At 38.3% G+C, this 22577-nt stretch overlaps 2 protein-coding genes across 3 annotated transcripts in view; one reads left to right on the top strand and one right to left on the bottom strand.

The window, feature by feature from the left end:
• Positions 1–20021, top strand: part of LUZP1 (leucine zipper protein 1) — a 117718-nt gene extending 97697 nt beyond the window's left edge. The window contains exon 6 of the transcript XR_011534277.1: positions 19949–20021. The gene's annotated coding sequence lies outside the window, so the exon portion shown is untranslated. The remainder of the gene's footprint in view (positions 1–19948) is intronic.
• The window catches only part of KDM1A (lysine demethylase 1A), a 57003-nt gene that overhangs the window by 11871 nt on the left and 22555 nt on the right, over positions 1–22577 (bottom strand). For both annotated transcript variants that reach the window (XM_070598601.1, XM_070598593.1), the window contains 8 exons: positions 17603–17736; positions 14542–14620; positions 13813–13905; positions 12665–12771; positions 11030–11111; positions 10229–10323; positions 1201–1343; positions 596–686 (listed from right to left, as the gene is read on the bottom strand). In XM_070598601.1, the coding sequence (XP_070454702.1) occupies positions 596–686; positions 1201–1343; positions 10229–10323; positions 11030–11111; positions 12665–12771; positions 13813–13905; positions 14542–14620; positions 17603–17736 (824 nt within the window). The remainder of the gene's footprint in view (positions 1–595; positions 687–1200; positions 1344–10228; positions 10324–11029; positions 11112–12664; positions 12772–13812; positions 13906–14541; positions 14621–17602; positions 17737–22577) is intronic.

A 22577-nucleotide genomic window follows, 5' to 3' on the forward strand; every position in this document is an offset into this window, starting at 1 on the left:
CAAGACACACCCAGATTTTGCATTATAAAGCCCTCCACGGGGAGGCAGGGAGAGGCTGTCCCACTTCATGTGTTCTCCTTAAACTGGTGTTATGTTTGCAGCTGGCAGGAGGAGGAGAAATAGATGGTTTCCCAGTCTAGAGCCAAGGCTCTGGAAGGGGTCTTCAACAGACATACCACTGGGGAATGTCCCCATATTGACACTTCAAGTGAAATAACTATGGTAATGGATTACGGTCCTGCCTGCTGACCTGCTGTCTCATCAGTGGGAACTCGACCCCAGCACAGCTGATCTCCTTCTCATCCTCTCATCACCAGAGGACACTGGGCCAGCTTTGCAACGGCCAAAGGGAAGCTGACACAGGAAAGATGTGCTTCCTCTGGCAACAGTTTACTAATAATGCCACACCCAAGACTGACAGATAAAACAGTGCCTTTTGCTAGTCGTTATTTTCTTAAGAATAAAGAGTCCCAGATGCGCAGACCGTCTCTCCCGTGGAGGGAAAAAACCAGAAATGCTTCTAAGATTTCTAAATTAAAGGCCTTTTTTCCTCCAATGATGCATTTTCAGCTCTGAAGAAAATACAGACTTTCACCTTATTAAGAAGTTCTTTCAATTCCTCCTGAGTTTTCACTATCTTCTTCCAATGTTCAATCTGCTCATCTTTGACGTGCTTTTCTTGTAACCTAAGAGAGACAATACGTGTGCCCTGGCCACAGAGCCAGCTTTGCAGCACAAGACAGGTGACCACCAAAAACATTCAAGGGCATCCAGGCCCACTGAAATTTCCTCTTCTTTTTTTCCTGTAGTTTTCTCCTCTTTTTGGTGAGGAAGATTGGCCCTGAGCTAACATCTGTTGCCAATCTTCCTCTTTTTCTTCTTCTCCCCAAAGCCCCAGTACCTAGTTGTACATCCTAGTTGTGAATCCTTCTAGTTCTTCTATGTGGAAGGCCACCACAGCATGCCTTGATGAGTGGTGTGTAGGTCCACACCCAGGACCCAAACTGGCGAACCCTTGGCTGCCAAAGCAGAGTGCAGGAACTTAACCACTATGCCATGGGGCTGGTCCTTGGTCTTACTTTGCATTTAATTATTTCACATAAAAATGAGCTCAAGTAATACGTGCTGAAAAACTTAAAACACAAACAGCAAATCTGTACGTGGAATTCACTATATAATAAGCAGTATCAAAGTACTTACTGAATGACGACTTCTAATGCCTGGCCAAGGGACACAGGCTTATTATTGAGGACATTGAAGTCTAGTTGATGGCTAAGGTAAGATGTAGCTTCTAGCAGCCGGTTAAACTCTTGCTCTACCATTTCATCTTTCTCTTTAGGAACCTGAAAATCCGAAGTGTAGCAGAATTGGTCCTTATAACACTAAACATAACCATCCATGAAAACACAAATGCTCTACAGTTTAAAAGGTCAAAATCTCAAAGGGGGTTTGAAACCTTTGAGGACAATGATTCAAACTCTGTTTTCCATGAAGTGGTCAATTCCATTAAATGAGATATGAAATGTTTTGGCCATGATACCTTCCTATTCTCCCAGTTTTCCTCTCACAGCTGGGACTCCGCCTCTATTAACAGCCACAGGACTCACACTGGTGCTAACTGAAATTATGTGGAGCACAGGTGCCCTGGAGCTGACATGCACTGAGATAAGCTGGGCTGACATGCAAGCAACACACCGGAAAAGTCCCAGAGAACAAAAACTATGTCAACACACCTGAGGACCTCCCAGAATAAAGGCAGGAGGGAAAAACAAGAAGCCCAAGCTATCTGCTTCCCCTCAAAGATGACAGAACTTCAGGTGGGAGTAGGGAAGAGAGAAGTGAAATTCATGGCTATTAAATAGAACACAATGGCACCTTAGTTCTTTTGCAGATTAGTAGTGTTTTATGGCACCAATTAACTTCAGAGCTGAATGTCCAAAGCTCTTAGACTCTGAATGACAGGTCCCAGGACTGGCTCACACTTGTGGAGGCAGAGAAGACTGCACAGCAGACCATCACACTGCAAGATCACACTCTGAATCCCGGCTGCGTCCCTGCCCACTGGTACCATTCATCAGTCGACACAAATCCCCCTGCTACTGTTTAATTCAGCCCCAAAGTGAACCGTATCTGCAATTCTATCACTGAAGTCACGGCAGCAACAGAGAGAAGGGAAAAGCAGGTCTAAGGCAAGCATCTCTTGCCATAATAAACCGAGCATCAGCTGGGAAATAGGATTCAAAATAATGGAATTTCACTTTACAGCCAACCTAAAATTAGTAACAAGAAAACAAAACATTAAAGTAAGTTCTAATAAACACTAAGGCCAAGGAGGAGTGATCCTTTACAATCAGAGTTAACTGACTGCGGACAGGATCAGCACAGTAAGACTCTCCCTCTCATTTGAAATGCCTTAGTGTTTGCCCTTCCCAATAAAATGGACAATTTTGAAGCCTTAGCCTCTGCCCCTTCACTGATGTATCACACAAGTGACTCTACGAGGTGAGCTGTGCTGTGGCAAAAAGAATATGCCAAGAAGTACAAAGTGCCCCAAAAAAAGGGAGGGAAAAGGACTGCAACTCTCCTTTGGAACTAGAAATATGATAGACACCGGAACTGATTCAATCAAAATCAGATTTTAAAGCATCAAGTTCCAAAAGACCACACATGGGAGAGATCAGGAAATCTTTATGAATTAGAGAATCTTCCTTAGTCTAAGAAATATAAATCCCTGAGAATCTTCTGGTTCACGTTGAGAAATAAGGCAGAGAGTCAGGCTTTGGATCCCTGGTGTCATTTATACATCAGGGTGGTACCTAGGACTTCGTGGATCAAACACATCTGATCTACCCGTTCAACTCCACGGCCAAAGAACGGAGCACCTGGTGACCTCCCTACTTGTTCTGATTACCCAGCTCTCAGAGCTGATGGAAGAGACTCTCTTGTCAGCAATTTCCTTTACTTTCTCATCGGTTGTTTTCCCTCACTGATGTGATGGTCACATACAGAGCAGCTCAAAGCAATGCTGAAATTCTGCTCGGTGTAATTTCTGCAATGATGTTATAAAAGATGGTTCCAGAAACTCTAAATTTGGTGTTCCTTTAAAAAAAGGAAACAATTACATTTTCAACATGAAATCTACATAGTTATGAGATCTTAACTGATCAAAGATGCAATGTGCATGACTGCTTTTCCTAGAGTACATGGTGGTATTTCCATGCATGGCTTCTAAAACGCCCAGCAAGAGGACGCTATACCAGCAGGAGGGACCAGATCACGTGTGCCTCTACAATAGGGCAGAATGTGCCAATACACAAGTGTGCAAATGGTACAGATTAAAGCTCGTCCAGTGTCAAGTGAATGGCTTGCTCCAGACAAGTTTTAATCTTTGCAGCTAGGGTGACAGTCACATAGGGAAGTTCATACTAAAAAAGTACGCAGCACTCAGGCTCAGCAACTGGGGTCCAGGGTGTGTGGTAGAGAAGTATTTAAAGGGACACTGTCAAGGTTAGAGGAACCAAATTTGACCTTTTGTTTCTTCCATTTGCTAAGCAGCCCACTTGATTCATTACACTTTCCCCTTGAGTCCACCCACACCACCACCCCCAAAAAACCTGACGTTTTACATGCGCTTTCAATGACAAAAACTCAAATGGCACCAGCCCAACATACAGGTGCAACTCTACAACAACAAACCAGTGTGAATGTATGATGGAGAGGAACTTTGAAAGGGAAAGATTTAAGTTTCAAGCTTTCAATGGGTTGTTATAAACAGTGAGGAAAATGATTTGAAAAATTATGAAAAAAAAAATACCTTGACAGTGTCCTTTTAACCAGTGCAGCAGAGAGAGAAATAAACTGTAAATAACAGCCCAACAGCCACGTCAAGTTTAGTTTTGTACGACAGCAGTTAAATTAAGGCTTTAAACACACAGCATGACAGAAGCATTCTGTTAGCTCAGAAGCTGCAACCACCAGAGAAATAAGGAACAAACTGTACAGAGACCAAAACGGGAAAGTCAAGGCAGAGAAATGGGCAAAAGAAAGGCAGTTTGGGGGTGGTGGTGGTGGTAAAGGGAGATGGTGTCAGAAAGCAGTGAGAAAGCAAAACGTTTAACAAAAGAGAAAAGGAAATACAGAGAACAGTAACAAGGAAAACAACAAACAAACCCCAAACCAAACGACTACTGCACGTGTGACTGACACCAGGATGACACGGACTGCATCTCCGGTACACCATTCTAACTCGAGGCTCCACTTACGAGACCACGAGAAACAGCCAGCAGTCAGGCCCCACCTCTTTTCTGCCTCGTTCAGCAATTACAGGAATGTTCAGAGTGAGACCAGGGATGGCTTTGAAACCTGGATTTTTTCCCATTAACTTTCAAATTCCACTTTGAAAACAAAGGAGTATTTGGAAAATAGTAAATAAATTACTTTCCATTAGGAAACAAACACTGACTGGGAGAAAAAGAAAATGTGTTTTTAATATATTTAAATCTTGAATCTGTCTCTCTAATTAAGGTAGTTAAATATGTTCTATTTGACATACTTAGACAATGAAAAGAACTTTAGCAACTGACTACCCTAAGTAACCCCTAAATACCTGTTTCAAGTCATTTCTTTGCCCTTGGTGAGAATGCTTGGATTCTGTTAGTTCCACAATTAATTACGGAAAGGAGGTGAAATGCTGGCAATCTCTAAACACAAGAAGCAATCATTTTAGTTTTACCTGACCATTCTACTCTAGGTTCTTAAATTGCATCCTGAGAAAGGGACTCAGCAAATGATCACAAAGGGTTAAGCACCATGTTTGATGGCAACTGGATTTCTACGTTACAATAGAGCAAGAACACATAACAGCAAACTAAGAAGCAGTTTTTTGGGAAAGGACCTTTGATACAGTTTTCTAGCAAAGGCTCAAACAAAAACGACATCACTTGAAAGATTTCAAGACTTTCCAAAACCATTTATTTCTCTATGAAATGTTCCAAATAAACACTTCCTCTAAGACTAACAATTTGGTGACTCTTACTACTCTAAATGGGTATAATCCTGATTATTTCGGTCTTGTAGATTATATGGAACATCCCTGAACATGGCTGGGGAGGGGCAGCTTGTGGGTCTAGCCTATGCAGAATAAATTGAGGGAAAGCCGACCAACTTTCTGGACAAGGTGCTTGATCCTGCAAGAAGTCATCTCAAAGGAGTAAGGACAGCTCTCCTTAGTTCTACCTCTGGCTGCACTCCATCATCATAAGCTCTTTAGGTCTTCAAAAACACTATCCACCTATCTTACTTCCAGTCTCCATAAGTTCTCTAGCAGCAGAGCAGAATGGAGTTAAGTGATGCTAGGTTCTGGGTACATAAAGTTCTGAGATTTAGCCACAGAAATCCTCAGGAAGAATAATAAGTTAAAAAAAAGCTGTAATGGCCAAACCTGGCAAACACAGGCTACAGTCAATCTCCATCTCTCCCCTCCCCATGTACTTCTAGAATTGTGATAAAACAAAAGATTAAGATTAATTCCTTTGGTAAAACCTAGAAGCAGAAATTTAGATCTGAAGAGTCTCTAATTCAGATTCCTAAGGAGCTCAGGGGAATGAGATACAGCTATTATCCGCAGAGGGAGAATAAAGACAACAGGCATATCCTCAATCCAAATAAAATTCAAGGTGGTTCTATAAATGGAGACTGCTGCCTTCCTCACCCTCTTCTACCTCGGAAGGAATCTTTCAGGGGATGTGAATAACTGACTTCTTTAATGCAGCGACTAAGCTGTGTGGAGAAGGCACACACACGTCTAAGGAGTTTACTCTAGCACGTTCTAGCACACAGTAGAGGCACTCAGTAAATTCTCGTTAAATGGATAAATTAATATAATTTGGAAAAGCAAAGTCAGTATTATAACTATACTTGAGGGGAAAATAACTATTTTGCAACTTCAGGGAAATTAAAGGAAAGCATGAGATTTTTACATTTATAAAAAGCATGACATTTATAAAAAGCCATGATTTTAAAGGGTAGAGAAAGACTGCCTTAAAAATACCAAAGATGTTTCTGCAAAGGAAGATAAAAACTGAAAAGGCCAACAGGCCTATATCAAAGTATAGTAACCTAAGCACCTCTCTATGAACACAAGTGGGAACTTGCTCAGTTACGATGGGCACTAAGTATATCCAGTTAACGGTCTTCGTAAGCGAACTGGCACATCCGCTACCTTTCAGGTGTTCTCTTTCTTCCTCATAACTGCTGAGCCATTCTCAAGAAGAAAATTAAAATCTGTTTCTCCATGTACTTACTGAGTCTTTGGATCTTACTTGGTAACAACAAACTCTCTCTCTCTCAAAAGACAAGGGACCCTGTAAAGCAGAACGCTCCAGCACTGCGGGAATCTGATTAACATCCCTTTTCATTACTCAAAAGAAGCCAAGGACAAGGCTAGACTCTAAAGGCCCCGAGTTACTAGCTGGTGTACAGGAGATGCAGAAACATTCAGTCATTTCCCCTGTGTCCCCCACCAAGCCATGTTTTCAGTCCCCTCACTGGTGCCTCCCCCAAATGTTCCTGACACATGAAGTCCTCTATTTCCCAACCTTCTCCAAGTCCAGTTAAAGCTGATTACAGCACAGTTCAGGCAGAGCTCCATCACCAGTCAGTCTGAGGGCAGCTGCTATATTAGCGCTGACTGTTTCTACAGGCGTGGAAGACACTTCTATTGACAGGGACCTCTTGAATCAGAACCAAACAGGGCAGCCCTTGTTCTAGTTATCCAGAGCCATACAATAAGCTCCCCTGAGCGTTCTAGCTGCCCATGTAGGACCGGAGAGCACAGAGAAGCAAGCTCTTCCAGGGATTCTTGTGATGATGATTAAGACAAGAACAAGGGAACAGAACAAGAACCACTTCCTATGTGGTTTCTTCTTGTAGCAGCAAAATGGCTGGGTATGGCGATATGTCCTTAAGACAATGTTACAAGGGATATTTGCAACTCTGAGTTAACTGCTGGCCTTGTATAGGATGAGAGAATTAGTTTCTGTGTACTAACAACAGAACCATCAAATCACCCTCTTTTCCCCTGAGGCTGTCCACAAAGAATGGAGGAACACAATCTCATTCATTCGACAGTTTACTAGAGAAAAATCGATGGCTGAGTGAATGTCCACTCTAGGTGGGCCTCGCTGCCTCCTTAGAGTAACTTATTAAAAGAAAGCTCTTTGAGGAGGAGACTCAGCTGAGGCAGTCACACAGGTAGTCACGTTGCTGACACTTCCCCTTACCTCTACCCTCCCTGAAATATCAGCCAGGCATAACAGAACAGGTATGGGAATTTGAGCTGGAACGCTAGGCAACGGGTCCTGGCTCTACAACTTACTGACTATAATCACCTTAGACAAACACATGTCTGAGCTTTAGATTCTTCCTCTGCAAAATGAGGGAATGAGCAACTGCCCTACTCACTCCCCAGATGTCTAAAGCCAGGAAACGTATTTTGTAATTATAAGCATAAACCAATGGGGTTATAGGCTCTTAGCACTTGTCCTGTAAGCCACAAGCCAGTCTACTGATCAACAGCTGTCTATTCCTACTCTGAGCTGGACTACTGGGAACAGCAAGATACAGAAACATTAGCAGGCCTTCTTGTGTTTGATTAATTTACAGCAAGTGGAACTCTAAGCTGCAAAAAGAATTTTTCCCCAAATCTGAGAAAGCTTAAAGAACCCTCCTTACTACTTGGCTATTGCACCAAATACAAACAAATCAACTCAGAAAAACCCTATAAAGATCAGATTTGAATGACAACTACAAATTTCACTTGGAAAAACATCCCTGCATACAAAATGCTGAAAACCACATACCAATGTAACAGCTTCTTACTACACTGCTACTCAAAGGGCTGGTCCTGGTGAGATCAAGAGCGTGTGCCACAACACAAAGGAACACACCACTTCCTTCATTAAGAAAGTCTTGCTACCAACAAACCACACAAAAAAAGTCATCATCTGAACTAAGAGTGTGGTTAATGATGTCGTTTATTTACATTCCTGTGCAAGCTATTTATCTCATCACATACTGGTAACCAAGTTAGTTCACAGGTTGCAGGCCACCCTTGAGGGGAATACTGGTATACTATGTGGAAACAAATGTTTTTCAAAAAATGTGTTAAAGTCCATCTAATACCAAGAAAGCAATTTCTCTGGATATCTTTACTACAAAGAAAACTCTCTTTTTACTGTTAGACTAAATGAATCTGCTCTACATTTAGGAAAATCTAAAGAAAAAGACTGCGTCTCAATGATCAATGATAATCTTTGCCTTGGACTCCATTACTTCTTGAGGACTAAAGTAATATTCACTTCAGAGGCTTGCCTCCTCAATTCAATTCTCTACATTACTGCCTATCTACCTAAATACCCATCTGGTCATGCCACTTCCCCTGCTCTTGACCCTCTAAAGTTCCAACCTATAAGTCAGCCTAGCAGCAACATCCTCCACTCTCAACTTCAGCTGTGTATCATCTCACCCTCACCAGTATAATCCTCTCCTCCTTCAGAGACCTTCCTTAGACTCAAACCTTCTTCTGCCTCTAATGCCCTTCCCTCCACAACCACGTGTTGAAGTCCTGAGCCACCTTCATAAATGTGCTCCTTCCCTCCAAGTCTGTCCTCCCACCTCCAGAGATACTCTTTCTCTCCCCCTTGGCTCTTCCATAGTAATTTATTCTTCTATCTAACCCTTGGCAAATCTGCCTTGACTTTGTGTTACTGGTATATGTGTGAGTAATATGTTTGTGGCTGTTTTTTTTTTTAAACACAAATTTTAATGACACCTATTGTTCTTGATGCTTTTAGGTTCTTGGAGTCACTAGGATTTAAGCCCCTTAAGGGCAGAAAATATATCTTCAGAGCTTAGAACAGTGCCTAGATTTTGGCAAATGTTCAATGAATACTTGTTGACTTGACTTTGATTTGCTTTAAAACACTCCAGACAAAAAAAAAAAAAAAGGACTAGATAGATGAAACAAGTTCCGAAAAACGTGAGAGTCCATAATCACACTCTTTCTACTTTTGTATATGTTTGAAAAATTCCATAATAAAAAGTTGGGAAAAAATAATTATTTGTGTACAAGTCCCACTAGACTGTGGGGTCTTATATGACAGGAACTATCTTATTCACCTCTGTATCCTTGGCAGATCTTTGCAGAGTAACAGAATGCAAGTTTATTGAATTGCTGAGTTAATCTCTACTTCGTCCTTTTTCTCTCTCTTCTTCCATTTTGTTTGTTCTGCCAGAAGGCCAACCTCGCTCCAAAAAGAGCCCTGGCAGGAAATCTGGATCAAGAATGGAGGGGATGGGAACCAAAGCATTCCCTGAAAGTCTATCTTTCTCTGATACGAACCCTATAAAGCCCAAAGGAAGACAGAAATTGGTGAGGATATCCCCTGGGACCTACCACACAAAATTCAAGAGTCGAGATCTTACCATTTTTAGTAACAATAGCTAAACTGCCATAAACATAGCAAATCTTCTCTTCCTCAAAATATAAAGATGATAATGTGCTTATATCCTGAGACTTGTGGACTCTCTCAATCCTGACAGGGAAGTTGGTAAAACTCCTACTGAATACAAACTTGTGAATTTCACTCACTCTTAAAAATCAGGACTGACTTACATAGTCTAAGCCTATCACACAGTCGTTAAACTACTCTCATCTGAACGCCACTTCCATGCCACTGCCAGACTAAGTACATAAAGCTCCTAGCCTCTGGTCAACAACTACTTTAACCTCCCTTAGCATGTGGGTAAGTACCAGCATTTGGCTATTAGCCCATCAAAAACTTGAGCCTACAAACACAAACCTGAAATCATAAAGAGCACATGGAGCTAAAGCACATGATGAGAGGCACAATACAGAGAAATGAAGAATTAGGTGTTAATTCCACAGGTCTCTTGGAGTAGGTGGCCACAGCCAAGTAAAAAGATTAACTGTCTAGCTAGCCTTCATTAAATGTCTAATGATAAATGCCTAAACAGGCATGTGATTTGCATATACGCAATAATAATTCCTTCCTACATAGCTCAGAATTAAGGAACAATCAGAAGAACATCACATCCATTTCCACCCAGTTCATTTTTATATGACTGCATACTCATCCACACATTTCCCCAAAATTGTTTTCAACTGAACCAAAGAAATTTCGAAAAGTTCTGCCAGTCCTCCACTTACAGCTTGTCCATTTGCTTCATAAAGTGGGCATTTCTGCTTGATCTTGGCCAGTTCCATATTTACTTGTTTGCTGACCACAGCCATGGGATTCCCTCCTAGAAAAAACTCAAACCATTAAATTCAACACACCTATGATAAGATGACAAAAACTCTAAAGCAAAAACATTTTTCCTCAAAATTTAAATTACTCAAAGCTTAAAGTATGTGAATTATAAATCAAAAAAATGCCCAAAGTAAAATAAATGTAAAATAAGCATAAAGAAGAAAGCAAATTGCCTATAATCCCACAAAGTTAACATTTTATTACAAACGTTTCTAGACTTCATGTGCATAAAATTACAGACATACACACGCAAAAGGATAACATATATTTTGTTTTATAATCTTTTTTCAACTTAGTAATAAATTGTGGACATCACTTTATGTTATTACAGAGCTTAATTTTTAGTGGCTGTTAGTTCTCATTGTATAATAACTTGATCTTCCAATCTGTGGTTTCTAATGTTCTGCTATGCCACGGTAAAAAATATTCCAAACACAACATAGTCCACTTATCTATTTACTTGTATAATTTCCTAGAACTAAATCTGCTAGGTCAACATGTACGTACAATTTAGATTTTATACACACTGATGTATCTTTTTAGGAAGACTACTTGGTCAATTTACCTCTCACTAACACTAATAATAGTATCCTAAATCAATATATTTTAAAATTGCATCTATGGCTTTAAAATACAAGCTTTAACAATCTTTTGAGTCTCAGATCTTGTATTACAGTACAAAACTAAGAATTACTTACCAAGACCTGTTACTACCATGGCTCCAAGATCAGCTACGTAGTTTCCTTTGCGAAAGGTAGCAACTCGTCCACCCACACGATCCTGTTTTTCAGAAATTAAATGGCTAAAATCATCAATTCTATTTTTACCATAAGGACCTGGCATGGTACCATCCCAGGCCTCTGTAAAGAAAGGTGTAGCTTAGAGTTTACATGGAGTGCAATGCAGGCACAGGAAGCAAATGAAGTTTAACTATTTGAGGGAGTAGTAGACAATACAAAAGATATAGAATTAAATGATGTGATGTAGGAAACAATTTGACAGCCAGAAGACATACCTAGTTATAGGTGCTATTATCTCTATAGCCAGCTGTCTCTGATACCACTTAGTGTACGGGCTGAGCAAGAGCCACCGACACAGAAAATACTTGCTCACAAATTCCAAAACTAAATGCCATTTTTCTACCATCGTGTTCCAACTCTTGCCCCGCAGTCCCCAAAGTCAGCTGTGACTGATGTGGCAGATGACTTCTCTGGCAAATGGTTCTCCACCACAGCCCCTGGGGGCAGAGTGTCTTCTGAGCATGAACTGTTGACAGTGTCTCTCGCTCCTAAATAGGCCCAGGTTTCTCTCTGCTGACTAGGGATTTTCCAGTCTGGGGAAACCTTACTGAGCTGTAGGGATACTGCAATCATGGATAACATGGAGTACTCTGTAAACTCTAAACCAACCAACAAAAAAGCAAAACAAAACCCAGTAAACCAGATTAAGACTCTCTGTGGGTAAGAATCACAATGATCTCATTGTTCTTTACTGTATTCTTAGTACCCAGGACACAGAGGGCACAAAAACGTTATCTGAATTAACGAATAAAGTACTATTTTTAGTAGGACTATACAGGAATTATTTATTTCCCTATATTCTATTTGAAAAGAATATTTTAAAAAATTAGCAATTTATAAAAAACAATTAGGATTGCACTGCACAAAACATTCTGAAAGCTTTTATAGAATTTCAGATTTTTTTGGTTACCTGAGGTTTTTTTTTTTTAACTCTGGGAATCTAGGGAGGCCTTTCAAGCCACTAGAAGATAATTAAATATCAAAAATAACTCACAAAAATAATTCAAACAGTAGCATCCTAACGTGATGTTCCTTTTTCCTTTCTGTGCCATCACCCCTTTCCTCTTTCAGTTTCCATTTCCCACTCTAGGACCAGTGACAAGGGAAGCAATATCTTGGTTCCAGCAGGCCCTAAAAGATGGCTGCTGCCTGAGAAGCAACTTCTTCTCCTTTACTAGCAAACAGGGACTACAACTCACTCTGTTCCACCACTAAAAATAACTGCCTCATGCAAAGGATATGTCCATGAAGGCCCCAAATTTGAAAGTTAACTGCAAGAAACAAGGACCTGAAAATATCCACCTAAAGGCTATAAACATCATTTACAAAGTCTAAATACTCACTGAGCACTTTTCAAAGTTGTACTATCAAAAGCACTTTAACCAATATAAATAACACTATTCAAAATACTTTGAGTGTTATACAAATCAGTTTGGTTTAATTCAAGTTGTATGATTCCTTAATTTGCAACAGATAATTTCTTTACCACATTTTCATTAGCTAAGGCTTCGAAACCCGAAATAAAATTCTTACCCTGGCTTCTAGAAGTGTGACATCCATTCCAAAACTCTGTAACTGACGAGCTGCTGCCAAGCCTGAGACACCAGAGCCTATAATAATTACCTTTCCTGTCTTTTTAGCTAAAAATAAAAAATGAACAAAAATTAGAATATTTTATTATAGGTTTGAGAGTTTGTATTTATCATTTTTTTATATCATAAAAACTTCTAGGTTCTTAACATGTCATGATGTCTTACAAAGAAAACAATTCAGAGAGTTATTTTCAAAATACGGAAACTATCTGAATACAAAGTAGCAAATAGCTGAAACTTATAAACTTTAATTCAATGTTGAAAATTAATAATTGAAATTATCTTACCTCAGTCACATGCTTCAGTATCTGTGACCCTTGGTCAACTTATTATGAATAATCTACTTCATTTACCTTACAATTATACTAGGATAATTTGAGCAGTCAACTTATTTGTTCTTAAAACTATTTTCTTTAAGCTCTACTCCTGTAGTCTTTAGTATTCCTTTATAAAGAATTACTAAAGCATCAAAAATAAATGTATTATAAATAAGCAAATAAATGTATTAATTCTAAAAATAAGTAGTATTTAAAAACTAGAAATGTGGGGGCAGCTTGATGGTGTACCTACACACCACTCATCAAGCCATGTTGTGGTGGTGTCCCACATACAAAATAGAGGACTGGCAGGGTGAATCTTCCTCAGCAAAAGAAAAGAAAAGAAATGCAACCTTGAGCAGTATAAAGAAGGTCAATGAGAGAAAAATCTCAAACTTCCTGCTTTCATAACTGACTTGGTTCATTTTTAACAAAATTTTTAAACTGATTTTTCTTAAATTGGAAATTCAGTATCTTTTACAAAGTACTTATTAAACCAGAAATTACAGGTAATGCACATGGATAAAAAGATTTTACTTTAAATTTGACTTATAAGATAAACTTGGGAATATTTTGGCTCCAAATATAGATACTAAATATAATACCAGAAGTCTCCTGGAAATAAAATGATAAAATAGGGGCTGGCCCCGTGGCTGAGTGGTTAAGTTGGCAATGGTTGTTAGCTCAGGTGCCAATCTTTAAAAAAAAAAAGATAAAATAGACTCCTAGAATCATAACTTAAAACCAGGAAATTCATTGGCCACATCCTTACTTGGGAGGGGTTTTATCCTCTTATAGATGCCGAAGTTGATAAGACCATGACGCTCTAAATAACTGTGAACTCGGTGGACAAGTACAGTATCACCTACAGAATAAATAAATTTAAAAACATGTTTATATTTTTAGCAGTTTAAATAGGAAACTCTTTAATCATTCTACTTCTCCATCACGCAGTCATTCCATACATCTTTTCCATGAGCTTCAGATCATGTGACTCCTTTAGAAAAGTGATTCTCAGAACAACCAGTCTGTGAGGTAGTCCAAAATGCATATCACATAATTTGGAATTTTTAAGAATGGCATTCCATTATAGATAAAATGAAGGACAAAACAAACCTTTTTTAAAGTGATATTATGCTCGTTTACTTTGGCAAAACTTTACAAGACTTTGTTGGTACCAAGTGGGAAATGAGAAATTCAGAGAGCCAGCCAATTGCAGTCCACAAGTACTCCATGGATTAAAGTTGGAACATAGGTCTGGGGAAATTATTAGGAATCTCTTGAAACCACTCACCTGTCAACACAATTTCAAAACCAGAAAAACAATTACAAATAATGCAAAATAGTTTTTCTCCAAGGCTCATTTTTGCATAACACAAGGTGAGATAAGATGGAAATATGAATGAAAAAATTCATTATCAAGGAACCATGAGCCTCCTGGAAGGAAATACCAATTTTCACAATCCAGTCCAAAACTAGTCCTACTCAACACACTACTTACTGTTATAAGGTGCTTCTAATTGCTGGAGAGTAGCCTCAAATGTCAGCTGAATCTTTGGATTATCCAACCACAACTGCAACTGTATTTAAATGATAGAAATTGTATTACACACAGACAAACACCACTTGACCACTTTAAAATATACTTTTTTAAGGCCCTAAATATGGGCTTTCCATTCATTGAAACATTGAGGGTTACACTCTTGACAAAGAACTGACAAAACACAAAACCACGTCAAATGAGCGAATTATTAAAGAAGCTGGAAGATATTTAGCCTGAAAAAGAAAAATACCTAGTAATTTGCCGAGATCACACAGGTGGGAGGGAGGAACAAGGATTGAAACCTGGGTTGCATGACTCCAGAGACAGTGAGTAGATCAAATCCACAAAAACAAATGAGTGATTAGATATGCAGAGGCAGGGGGGAAAGAAGTGCCAAGGATAACACCTCAGTTATTGGCTTGCAAAACTAAGTGAGTTGGTATGCCACTCTCTAAACAAGGGTCACTGAAAAAAGAGATAATGAGTTTAGTTTCAAGACAACCAGAAGGAGGTATAAGATTGGCATCTAGATATAAGATCTGGGGCTCAGAGGAGAGTTAAGATCTGGAGACATTTGCTTCCAGGTGATAATTCAAGCCAAATGTGCAGAAGAGGACTCCTGGGGGAAAAACAGGGGAGAGAGGAGAGAACCTTAAGCAGCCTTAAGGAACTTATGCCAGTTCACATAATGGCCTGTTGTTAAGGATATCCCTACAAAGCAGTCAGAGAAGACAATAACCAGGGAGGCAGGAGAAAAGCCAGAATACTGTGTTAAGCTAAGAGAGCTGTATGTTTAAGAAAGGAGTGGTAATTACTTCAAATACAGTTGAAAAAGCAGTAAGATGGGGAATTAAAATATTATGGTACAAACAATGGACTCTAACGTGAATTCTCTTGAAATTGAATATACATCTGCAAAATGCAAGACCAACCAAATACCATCATATTTAAGTCAGCTAAAAATTAATAAAGACTGCTCCATAGACAAGTTTCAATGAAGGAGTTAATTTGGTTATGTGTAAATAAACCCAATTACAAAGAGATATGACCAAATCCACATGCATCCTCTACTTTTCTCTGTGGCCACTAGCAAGGGAAAGCGGAATTCCTGAAGTACACACTGGACCCAAGGTCCTCACCCCTCAATACAAGCCTTCTTCCTCCTTCCATCCTACAAAATAAAGCTCAGGTCATAGTTCTAGCTCAGGTCATAGTTCTAGTTTAATAATCCTAAAGTTGTGCTTTTAAGATCTGGAAGCAAAAGACGTAGTTTAAGATGAGAGAACTGATAGAATTCTTACAGGAGAGAATGACTCATGTTCTGTTTTACAGCCAGAAATGACAACTCTAACCTGAGCTAGTCCTTCCCCAAATCTGGACTTCTGATCACAGGAAATGAATTAGCGAAAACAGAGATCACTGTAACTACACCACTGGAATTCAAGTAAAAAGCGAAAACTCCCCTCAGATGAAAAAAAAAAATCACGATTTTGTCTAAAATATCCACTTAGATCAAATGTTGATATGCTATACACAGAAGCTGATTCAATTATAAGACAGATTGGCCTCAGAAATACACATTAAGAATTTTTCCATTCTTTTTTTAAAAAAATCACCCTGTTTTCTCCTCACAAAAGAGAACCTTTATTCTGTTCTACAAAAACCCAGTACGACCTACCAATCGCTCTAGTTAAATGCCATTTAACAATCCAAATTTAGTAGCGTCTTTGCAGTCTACTAGCCAACATAAAGAAGTTAGTGGTGACCACAAAGCAGACATGCTGAAATGACACCTCTGAACTACATTCAGAACAGCTGAAAGCACAACATAAACTCCTTCTTCTCTGCGTCACCCTAGAGGACAATGGGTATGTTCTGATAGAGGCTTGCCCTCCTCTACTCTACGGCTACAGAATCTCTCATGAATAAAGGACACGCAAGAAAAATTCACAGAACACATACAAGTGACTAATAAATGTGAAAAAGCAGTCAAAGTAATCAAAGAAATGGAAAATAATGAAATGGTTTTGGTCTATTATTATAGCAGCACCAATTATCATTGTTTTAACACCAAAAACAGGAACAGAGCAATGGGGGCTGTCAACTGGTTCAGCCTTTCCGGGAAGCAATCTGACAACATGAATCAAAACTTAAAAACTGTTCATACTTTTTGACAAGGTTGTTTTCCCCCTAGAAATCTATCATACGAAATAATAACCAGAGATAGAGTCAAGAATGTATAAAGCTGTTCAGAGCTTAATAAAACAAAAAAATTTAAAATATGTATTAACATTTAATAAATTAAATTTTAATATTTAATAATAGATTAAATATTAATATTTAATAAATTAAATGCCCAACAGCTAATGTGCGACCGACTGTTGGACAAAATATTATGCAGATATTAAAATCAATCATTTAGCCAGAGGTGGAGGTTGAACCAGACGAGAAGAACAGAATAAAGGTCTTTCTTATCCTGGGAAGGAAAACTGATTAATATTATTATTTTTTAATTATTTTTTTTGTGAGGAAGATTGTCACTAAGCTAACATCTGTGCCAATCCTGCTCTATTTTATGTGGTATGCTGCCGCAGCATCGCATGGCGCTAGGTCGGTGCCCAGGATCTGAACCTGTGAACCAGGGGCCACGGAAGCAGAGCATGTGAACTTAACTACTATGCCACTGGGCTGGCCCCCAAAGTGATTATTTTAAAAGTATATTTTAAAGAAATGTTTAAATAAAGATTCTTACTGTGTGTTTATGAGGTTATGAGGAATGAAAAGGATCCAAAGAAGGCATGGAAGTAGGATCTCAATTTTGTGAAAACAAAAATTAAACATATGTTTTTTAAAATATCTGAAGGAAAAGAAACAACTAATTGTTAACAATGGGTATCTCTGGATAATAGATTATAGATAATTTTAAAATTCTTTCCTCTCTATTTTTCCCCATATTCTCTGTAAAAGTAACATGCACTCTTTATAATCCAGGTGGAAAAAAGCTGACACAGAAACTCACTGTGCGGTTTCTAATGAACAGAAAAACCTTCTGGGTCTGCTGTGGGCCACTGATGATGTCTGGGAAACAGGCTGCTTCCTGAGATGTCATCCGGTCGTGAGGAAGTCTACTCTGGAAAGCTGCACCCTCCACACCTAGCAAAGAAAGCAAAGGACTTCTGGGAAAAGCGCAAGTGAATACAAAACCAGGCCTAACGATCATGCCTTCAAACTCTTTTTGCCAGAAGAACCTCTGTACAGCTTTGCCTCATTCAGACTGAGCTCACCTCCTTTTTTTAGAAAAAACTTTCAATTTGCACAAAAGCTAAAACATCCTTAAAATTTAGTCACTCTTTTGAGCTTAACATTCCAAAAATTGCAGTTTACTGATGAATGAAACAATATACCTTATAAGACATAACAAGACATTTAGAATATTTTCTTTATCCTCAAAATAACTTAATATTAGATACTCTAATTAAAATTAGCATCATTGATAGTGTACAATAAATTTTAAAACTAGAGAACCAGAATAAAGGAAAACACAACAGGAAAGCAAAGGAGGCTATGGAGAGAAAAACACAGTCCCACGCCTTCTTTTAGGATTACAGTAGAACAGGAGAGGACTCTGAGGCTTCATAAGGACCAGTACAAAATGCACGGCCTCGCCAGGGTACCACCCATCAGCTCTCACAATTCAAGGTTGGCAAACAGTGAGAGAGCAAGCAGACTACAACAAGGAGACGGAAGAGAGCAAGCCAGTTACCTTTTCTGGAGGAAACATTAGAAATGCTTTAGTACAAATTATAAGTAAAATATGCTACTGCATATAGTACATATGCATATAGTGTAGACATACCCTATATACTACAAGTAAAATATATGTTATTTTGAAACTCTTAAACTTAGGTATTATTACTCTATAAGCTGGTAGTTAAGTATATCTTTATGAGATGTCCTCAGAAATACTTTACATATATTTTATTTGTACTTCTAAGATCACCTTGTAAAGATATAGCCAACCACCAGCTTATGAAAATATCAGGACACAATTTAAAGAGTTTTAAAATTCAATATCATTGAAGTAATTATATATGAGTAACAAAATAGGTACCAGATATCTATATTTAATCATTTTAAAGCACTAAAACAAGAAGTTGGAAGCACTGATAATGGAAGCTAAATTAAAGGAAAGGCATTAGTAAGACTAGGAAAATAACAAGATCAAGGCAGGTAAAGAAGTAACAGAAAATTATAGCTAAGCTATTAAGGTACTGTTTCCACAAAGACATTCACACACTACCTAGGGAAAAAAAATGGTTCAAAAGAGGTCAAGCAAAAATGCCTAATGCTAATAAGGGCTGCACATTAAGAAACACTGTTCTCGGAGACAAGGAGAAAAATCTATCCATCCACAGTAGATAACAAGGGTACAAATACTGTGTTCCCATTACTAAATCAACAATCCTCACATTTAATGATCCTCACCCTAAAATTAAAGACTGTCAGGACAATTCATTATTCCTAAAGGAAAAATAATAATCAGTAAAAGCCATACTATTGAGGGTGGAGCATGAAATTAAGAAAAAAAGAAATGCTGACTATCAGGGGTATAAGTTATTTTGGTAATGTGAAATTTTCTAAACTACACAGCTTTGACGTCCCCAGTCCCCTATCCCCAAATCACAGCAAACTAAACAAACAAAAAACAAAACCAAGACCCGAAACACGTCACATTGTAAAGAGCATTACCTACACAATAATCCAGAGTATTGAGACCAAATATCCCTTAATTGGTTACTTCTTGGTATATTTCATGAGTGTATAGTATTAACATGAAAACCAATGAACTCTATAAACTCTATTTCTCCCTCTCAAAAATAGGGATAGTTTTCTTTCTTAGCTATATTATCTTCTATGTTTAATAAGCGGTCACTGAACATCAATCCTACTGCAAAATACTACTGTCAATGACAGTCAGGAAAACCGTGTAGAAAAACCCACTAAATTTTATATTACACTTGGCTTCTCATTCCATGTGTTCTTATCATCAAAAATCATTCTAATATAGTTGGCTAACTTTGGGAATCTTGAAAATATGTAACAATTAAGAAATTTTACTTATATAAGTCATGTGGCAGTTTTACAGCATCTTTAAATCAAACATCAAAAGTTTAAAAAAAGGAATTAAAGAAGCCAAAAGTTGTGACATTAATGTATGCGTGAAATAACATTCTTCTCCATCTCTATCTTGTACATAAGATATTTAAAAAACCCTGGTTATTCTTAAATACTTTATCAATTTTTTAAAATGAAAAATGGTCTCTAAAAACTCTCAGTAATTATTTCCTTCCTTTGGTTTTTACAGATGAAGAATTATCTCAAGGAAGAAAGACCATCACCAAAATCAAGGTGAAAAGGAAGAAAGACCATTATCAAAATCAAGGTGAAAAGTGTGCAAGATAAAAATCTAAACCTTTTTTCAAAGAAACAAAAAATGTTAATTTGGAACCTAAAACGTTCAGAAGCTAAATCAAAACATCCTTTTTATAGGATATTTCCAAAATGAACTAACAGACCACTCTGGATAATCTAACTCATAAGTATCTCCTTTAGAGGGAAAAACCTTAAAGAATACAACAACTGACTCTAATAACACCCTTATTAAAAGGAAGTAGCAGTAGTATATATAACTCAGAAGTAATTTAGACTTGGCTCTGGAACACAGTCTTATACTCTGGTGTTTGTTTTACACTTTAACAGAATCTGGTATTCTGGAAATTCAGAACGTTTCAAAGATGCCATCCTAATTTTCTAAAAGCCCCAAGGCTGCCTACATACCAATCCTGCCCTCTGTTCAACTCCTCTTTCTCACCACTTCACACCGGAAATTCCAGCATCATCTTTCAAAATGCAGTCATGCTAAAGCAGAACTGCCCTTTCTAATGGTCTGACTCACTCACACTTGAAAACACAGTAAAAGAAGTTAAATAAGGGAATAATTTAGGCCTTTCCATACAGAGCAATTAGGCAGAAAAGAGGAGGGGAGACGTGAGGAGGATACAGGCCGTCTAGTCCATGAAATCATTTCCTCCCTGATTCTAATATGATACAGGGAGTAAGGTAACAGAGATATTAAAATTACAGGAAAGAAAAGGAGGTCTCCATGAGTTACCTGCCTTTTTTCTCTCATAAAGTAGATAAATTAACTACAACTAGATTTCTAGCTGAAGAGTGAAAACAAAAGCCTGATAGGATCTACATATAAAGGACTACTTAAAATCAGTAAACTAGAGATGCACCATATCCAGTCCTATAATAGTTTAAGAAGAATAAAGAATAGGGGGAGAGGAGAGAAAAAGAAAAAAAGGAAAATCACGATTTCTTATGCTTTAGATTTTTTATTTTTAGGGTTGACACACACATTAAATGATTCTATGAGGGAGAGTGGAAGGAATAGTCCATGTGTAAGAAACAAGACCTCTGGGTTCTCACTCCAACTGCTGGTGTGCCCCTGGTCCAGTCATTGACTTTGTGTTCAGGTGCTAATCCATAAAATAGGGGTTATACAGTACTATTTGTTTGAAGGCAGGAAGCTAGACATCATGACCTCAAGTTCCCTTCTTACTTTTAAGATTTAGGATGTATAGGCCAACTTGATGTGGATTTTAAAAAGTCAAGATATGATCCTGGTCCCAAGATACTCATGAGGGTCATCTGGCTTTATCAAGAGAAGAACTCTGATCACTTATAAGCATGGTGCTACCTTTGATTGATCATCCCACAAGTGCATGCTTCTGAACATGACCAAAGGTCTGAAGAGAGATCTTGAAGAGTTCAGAACAGTCACCACCGCTCCTGGAAACACTCACAACTCAAGTTCTGCTAACATTACGTCAGTAGCACCACAGTTTTACATGAAAGTCCACTTTTACTTTCAGCAATACACCGTATTGTTTACTTAAGCAAAAGAGTAAATTTATTCACGTAAAAACAAAACAAAAACCAACAAGAAAATGCACGTCTTCAAGATTAAAGCTCTAAAGGCTGCTCCTGATCCTCAACAGTTCCACGGAAGACCCAGCTGTGCATCACTCAGTGAAAAGCATTCTTGAAGGTTTATCTGACAGATACAGACTCTGGATGAGGACTATCACTCCACAATGACCATGCACTGATTATCAACCGCCAATCCTTGACACAGCATTTACAGAAGTCTACTTCTAACCTTCTGGATCCCCTAAATACTAACCTCTGTGTTAGCAATGAACTATCTTTGATCCAAGAGAGTACAATACAAATATACCCTGGACCTGCTATACACTAACAACAGATAAATAATTTTAAAGGAGACCTAACAGTTGAAAAGTGACAAACTACAAAAGTGAAGTAATATCTATTCCAATTCTATCCAAATGTATACATAACCAGCTTTGAGCACTGGAACACACAAAAACATCCTTTAAAAGAGGCAATGGATGAAATCCAGACATACTACTTTGGATTCCTGGAACAAATTTTAACTGTTCCAGATGGACCCCTATAAATCATTTAACCCTTTACCTTTTCCTAAAAGTAAAAAAATCTCATAGTTTGGTTGGAAAAGTAAGAGCATTCTGAGCAGGTTTTTTTTTTTTAAAGATTAATATTCATGTAAGAAACAAACTGCTTAAACTTCAAAATGATTAACTATGCAATGTTAACTGAACATAAACGTACCCGTCACCATGTAACCACATTTCTAAAGAGGTACTTGCCTGCATAATTCCTCTAACTAGTCCTACAATGCCTTTCAGGCCTATTTTTCGGGAACGCTTTCAGCCTACGGCTTCTCCACTCTGTGTATACAGCTCTATTTCTTTTTAAAGGTCCCACAATTCCTAAATCTATGTTTTATATTAGGTTTACTGTTAACTACAAAGGCTGCTGGGGAGAAAAGTACCCGCCATCTCCTCAAAAACACGAAGAAGAGTGGAGGGCTGAGATCGGCCTGAGGA

Source organism: Equus przewalskii, chromosome 2, assembly GCF_037783145.1.
Source record: "Equus przewalskii isolate Varuska chromosome 2, EquPr2, whole genome shotgun sequence".
In the NCBI taxonomy this organism is placed as follows: Eukaryota; Metazoa; Chordata; class Mammalia; order Perissodactyla; family Equidae; genus Equus; species Equus przewalskii.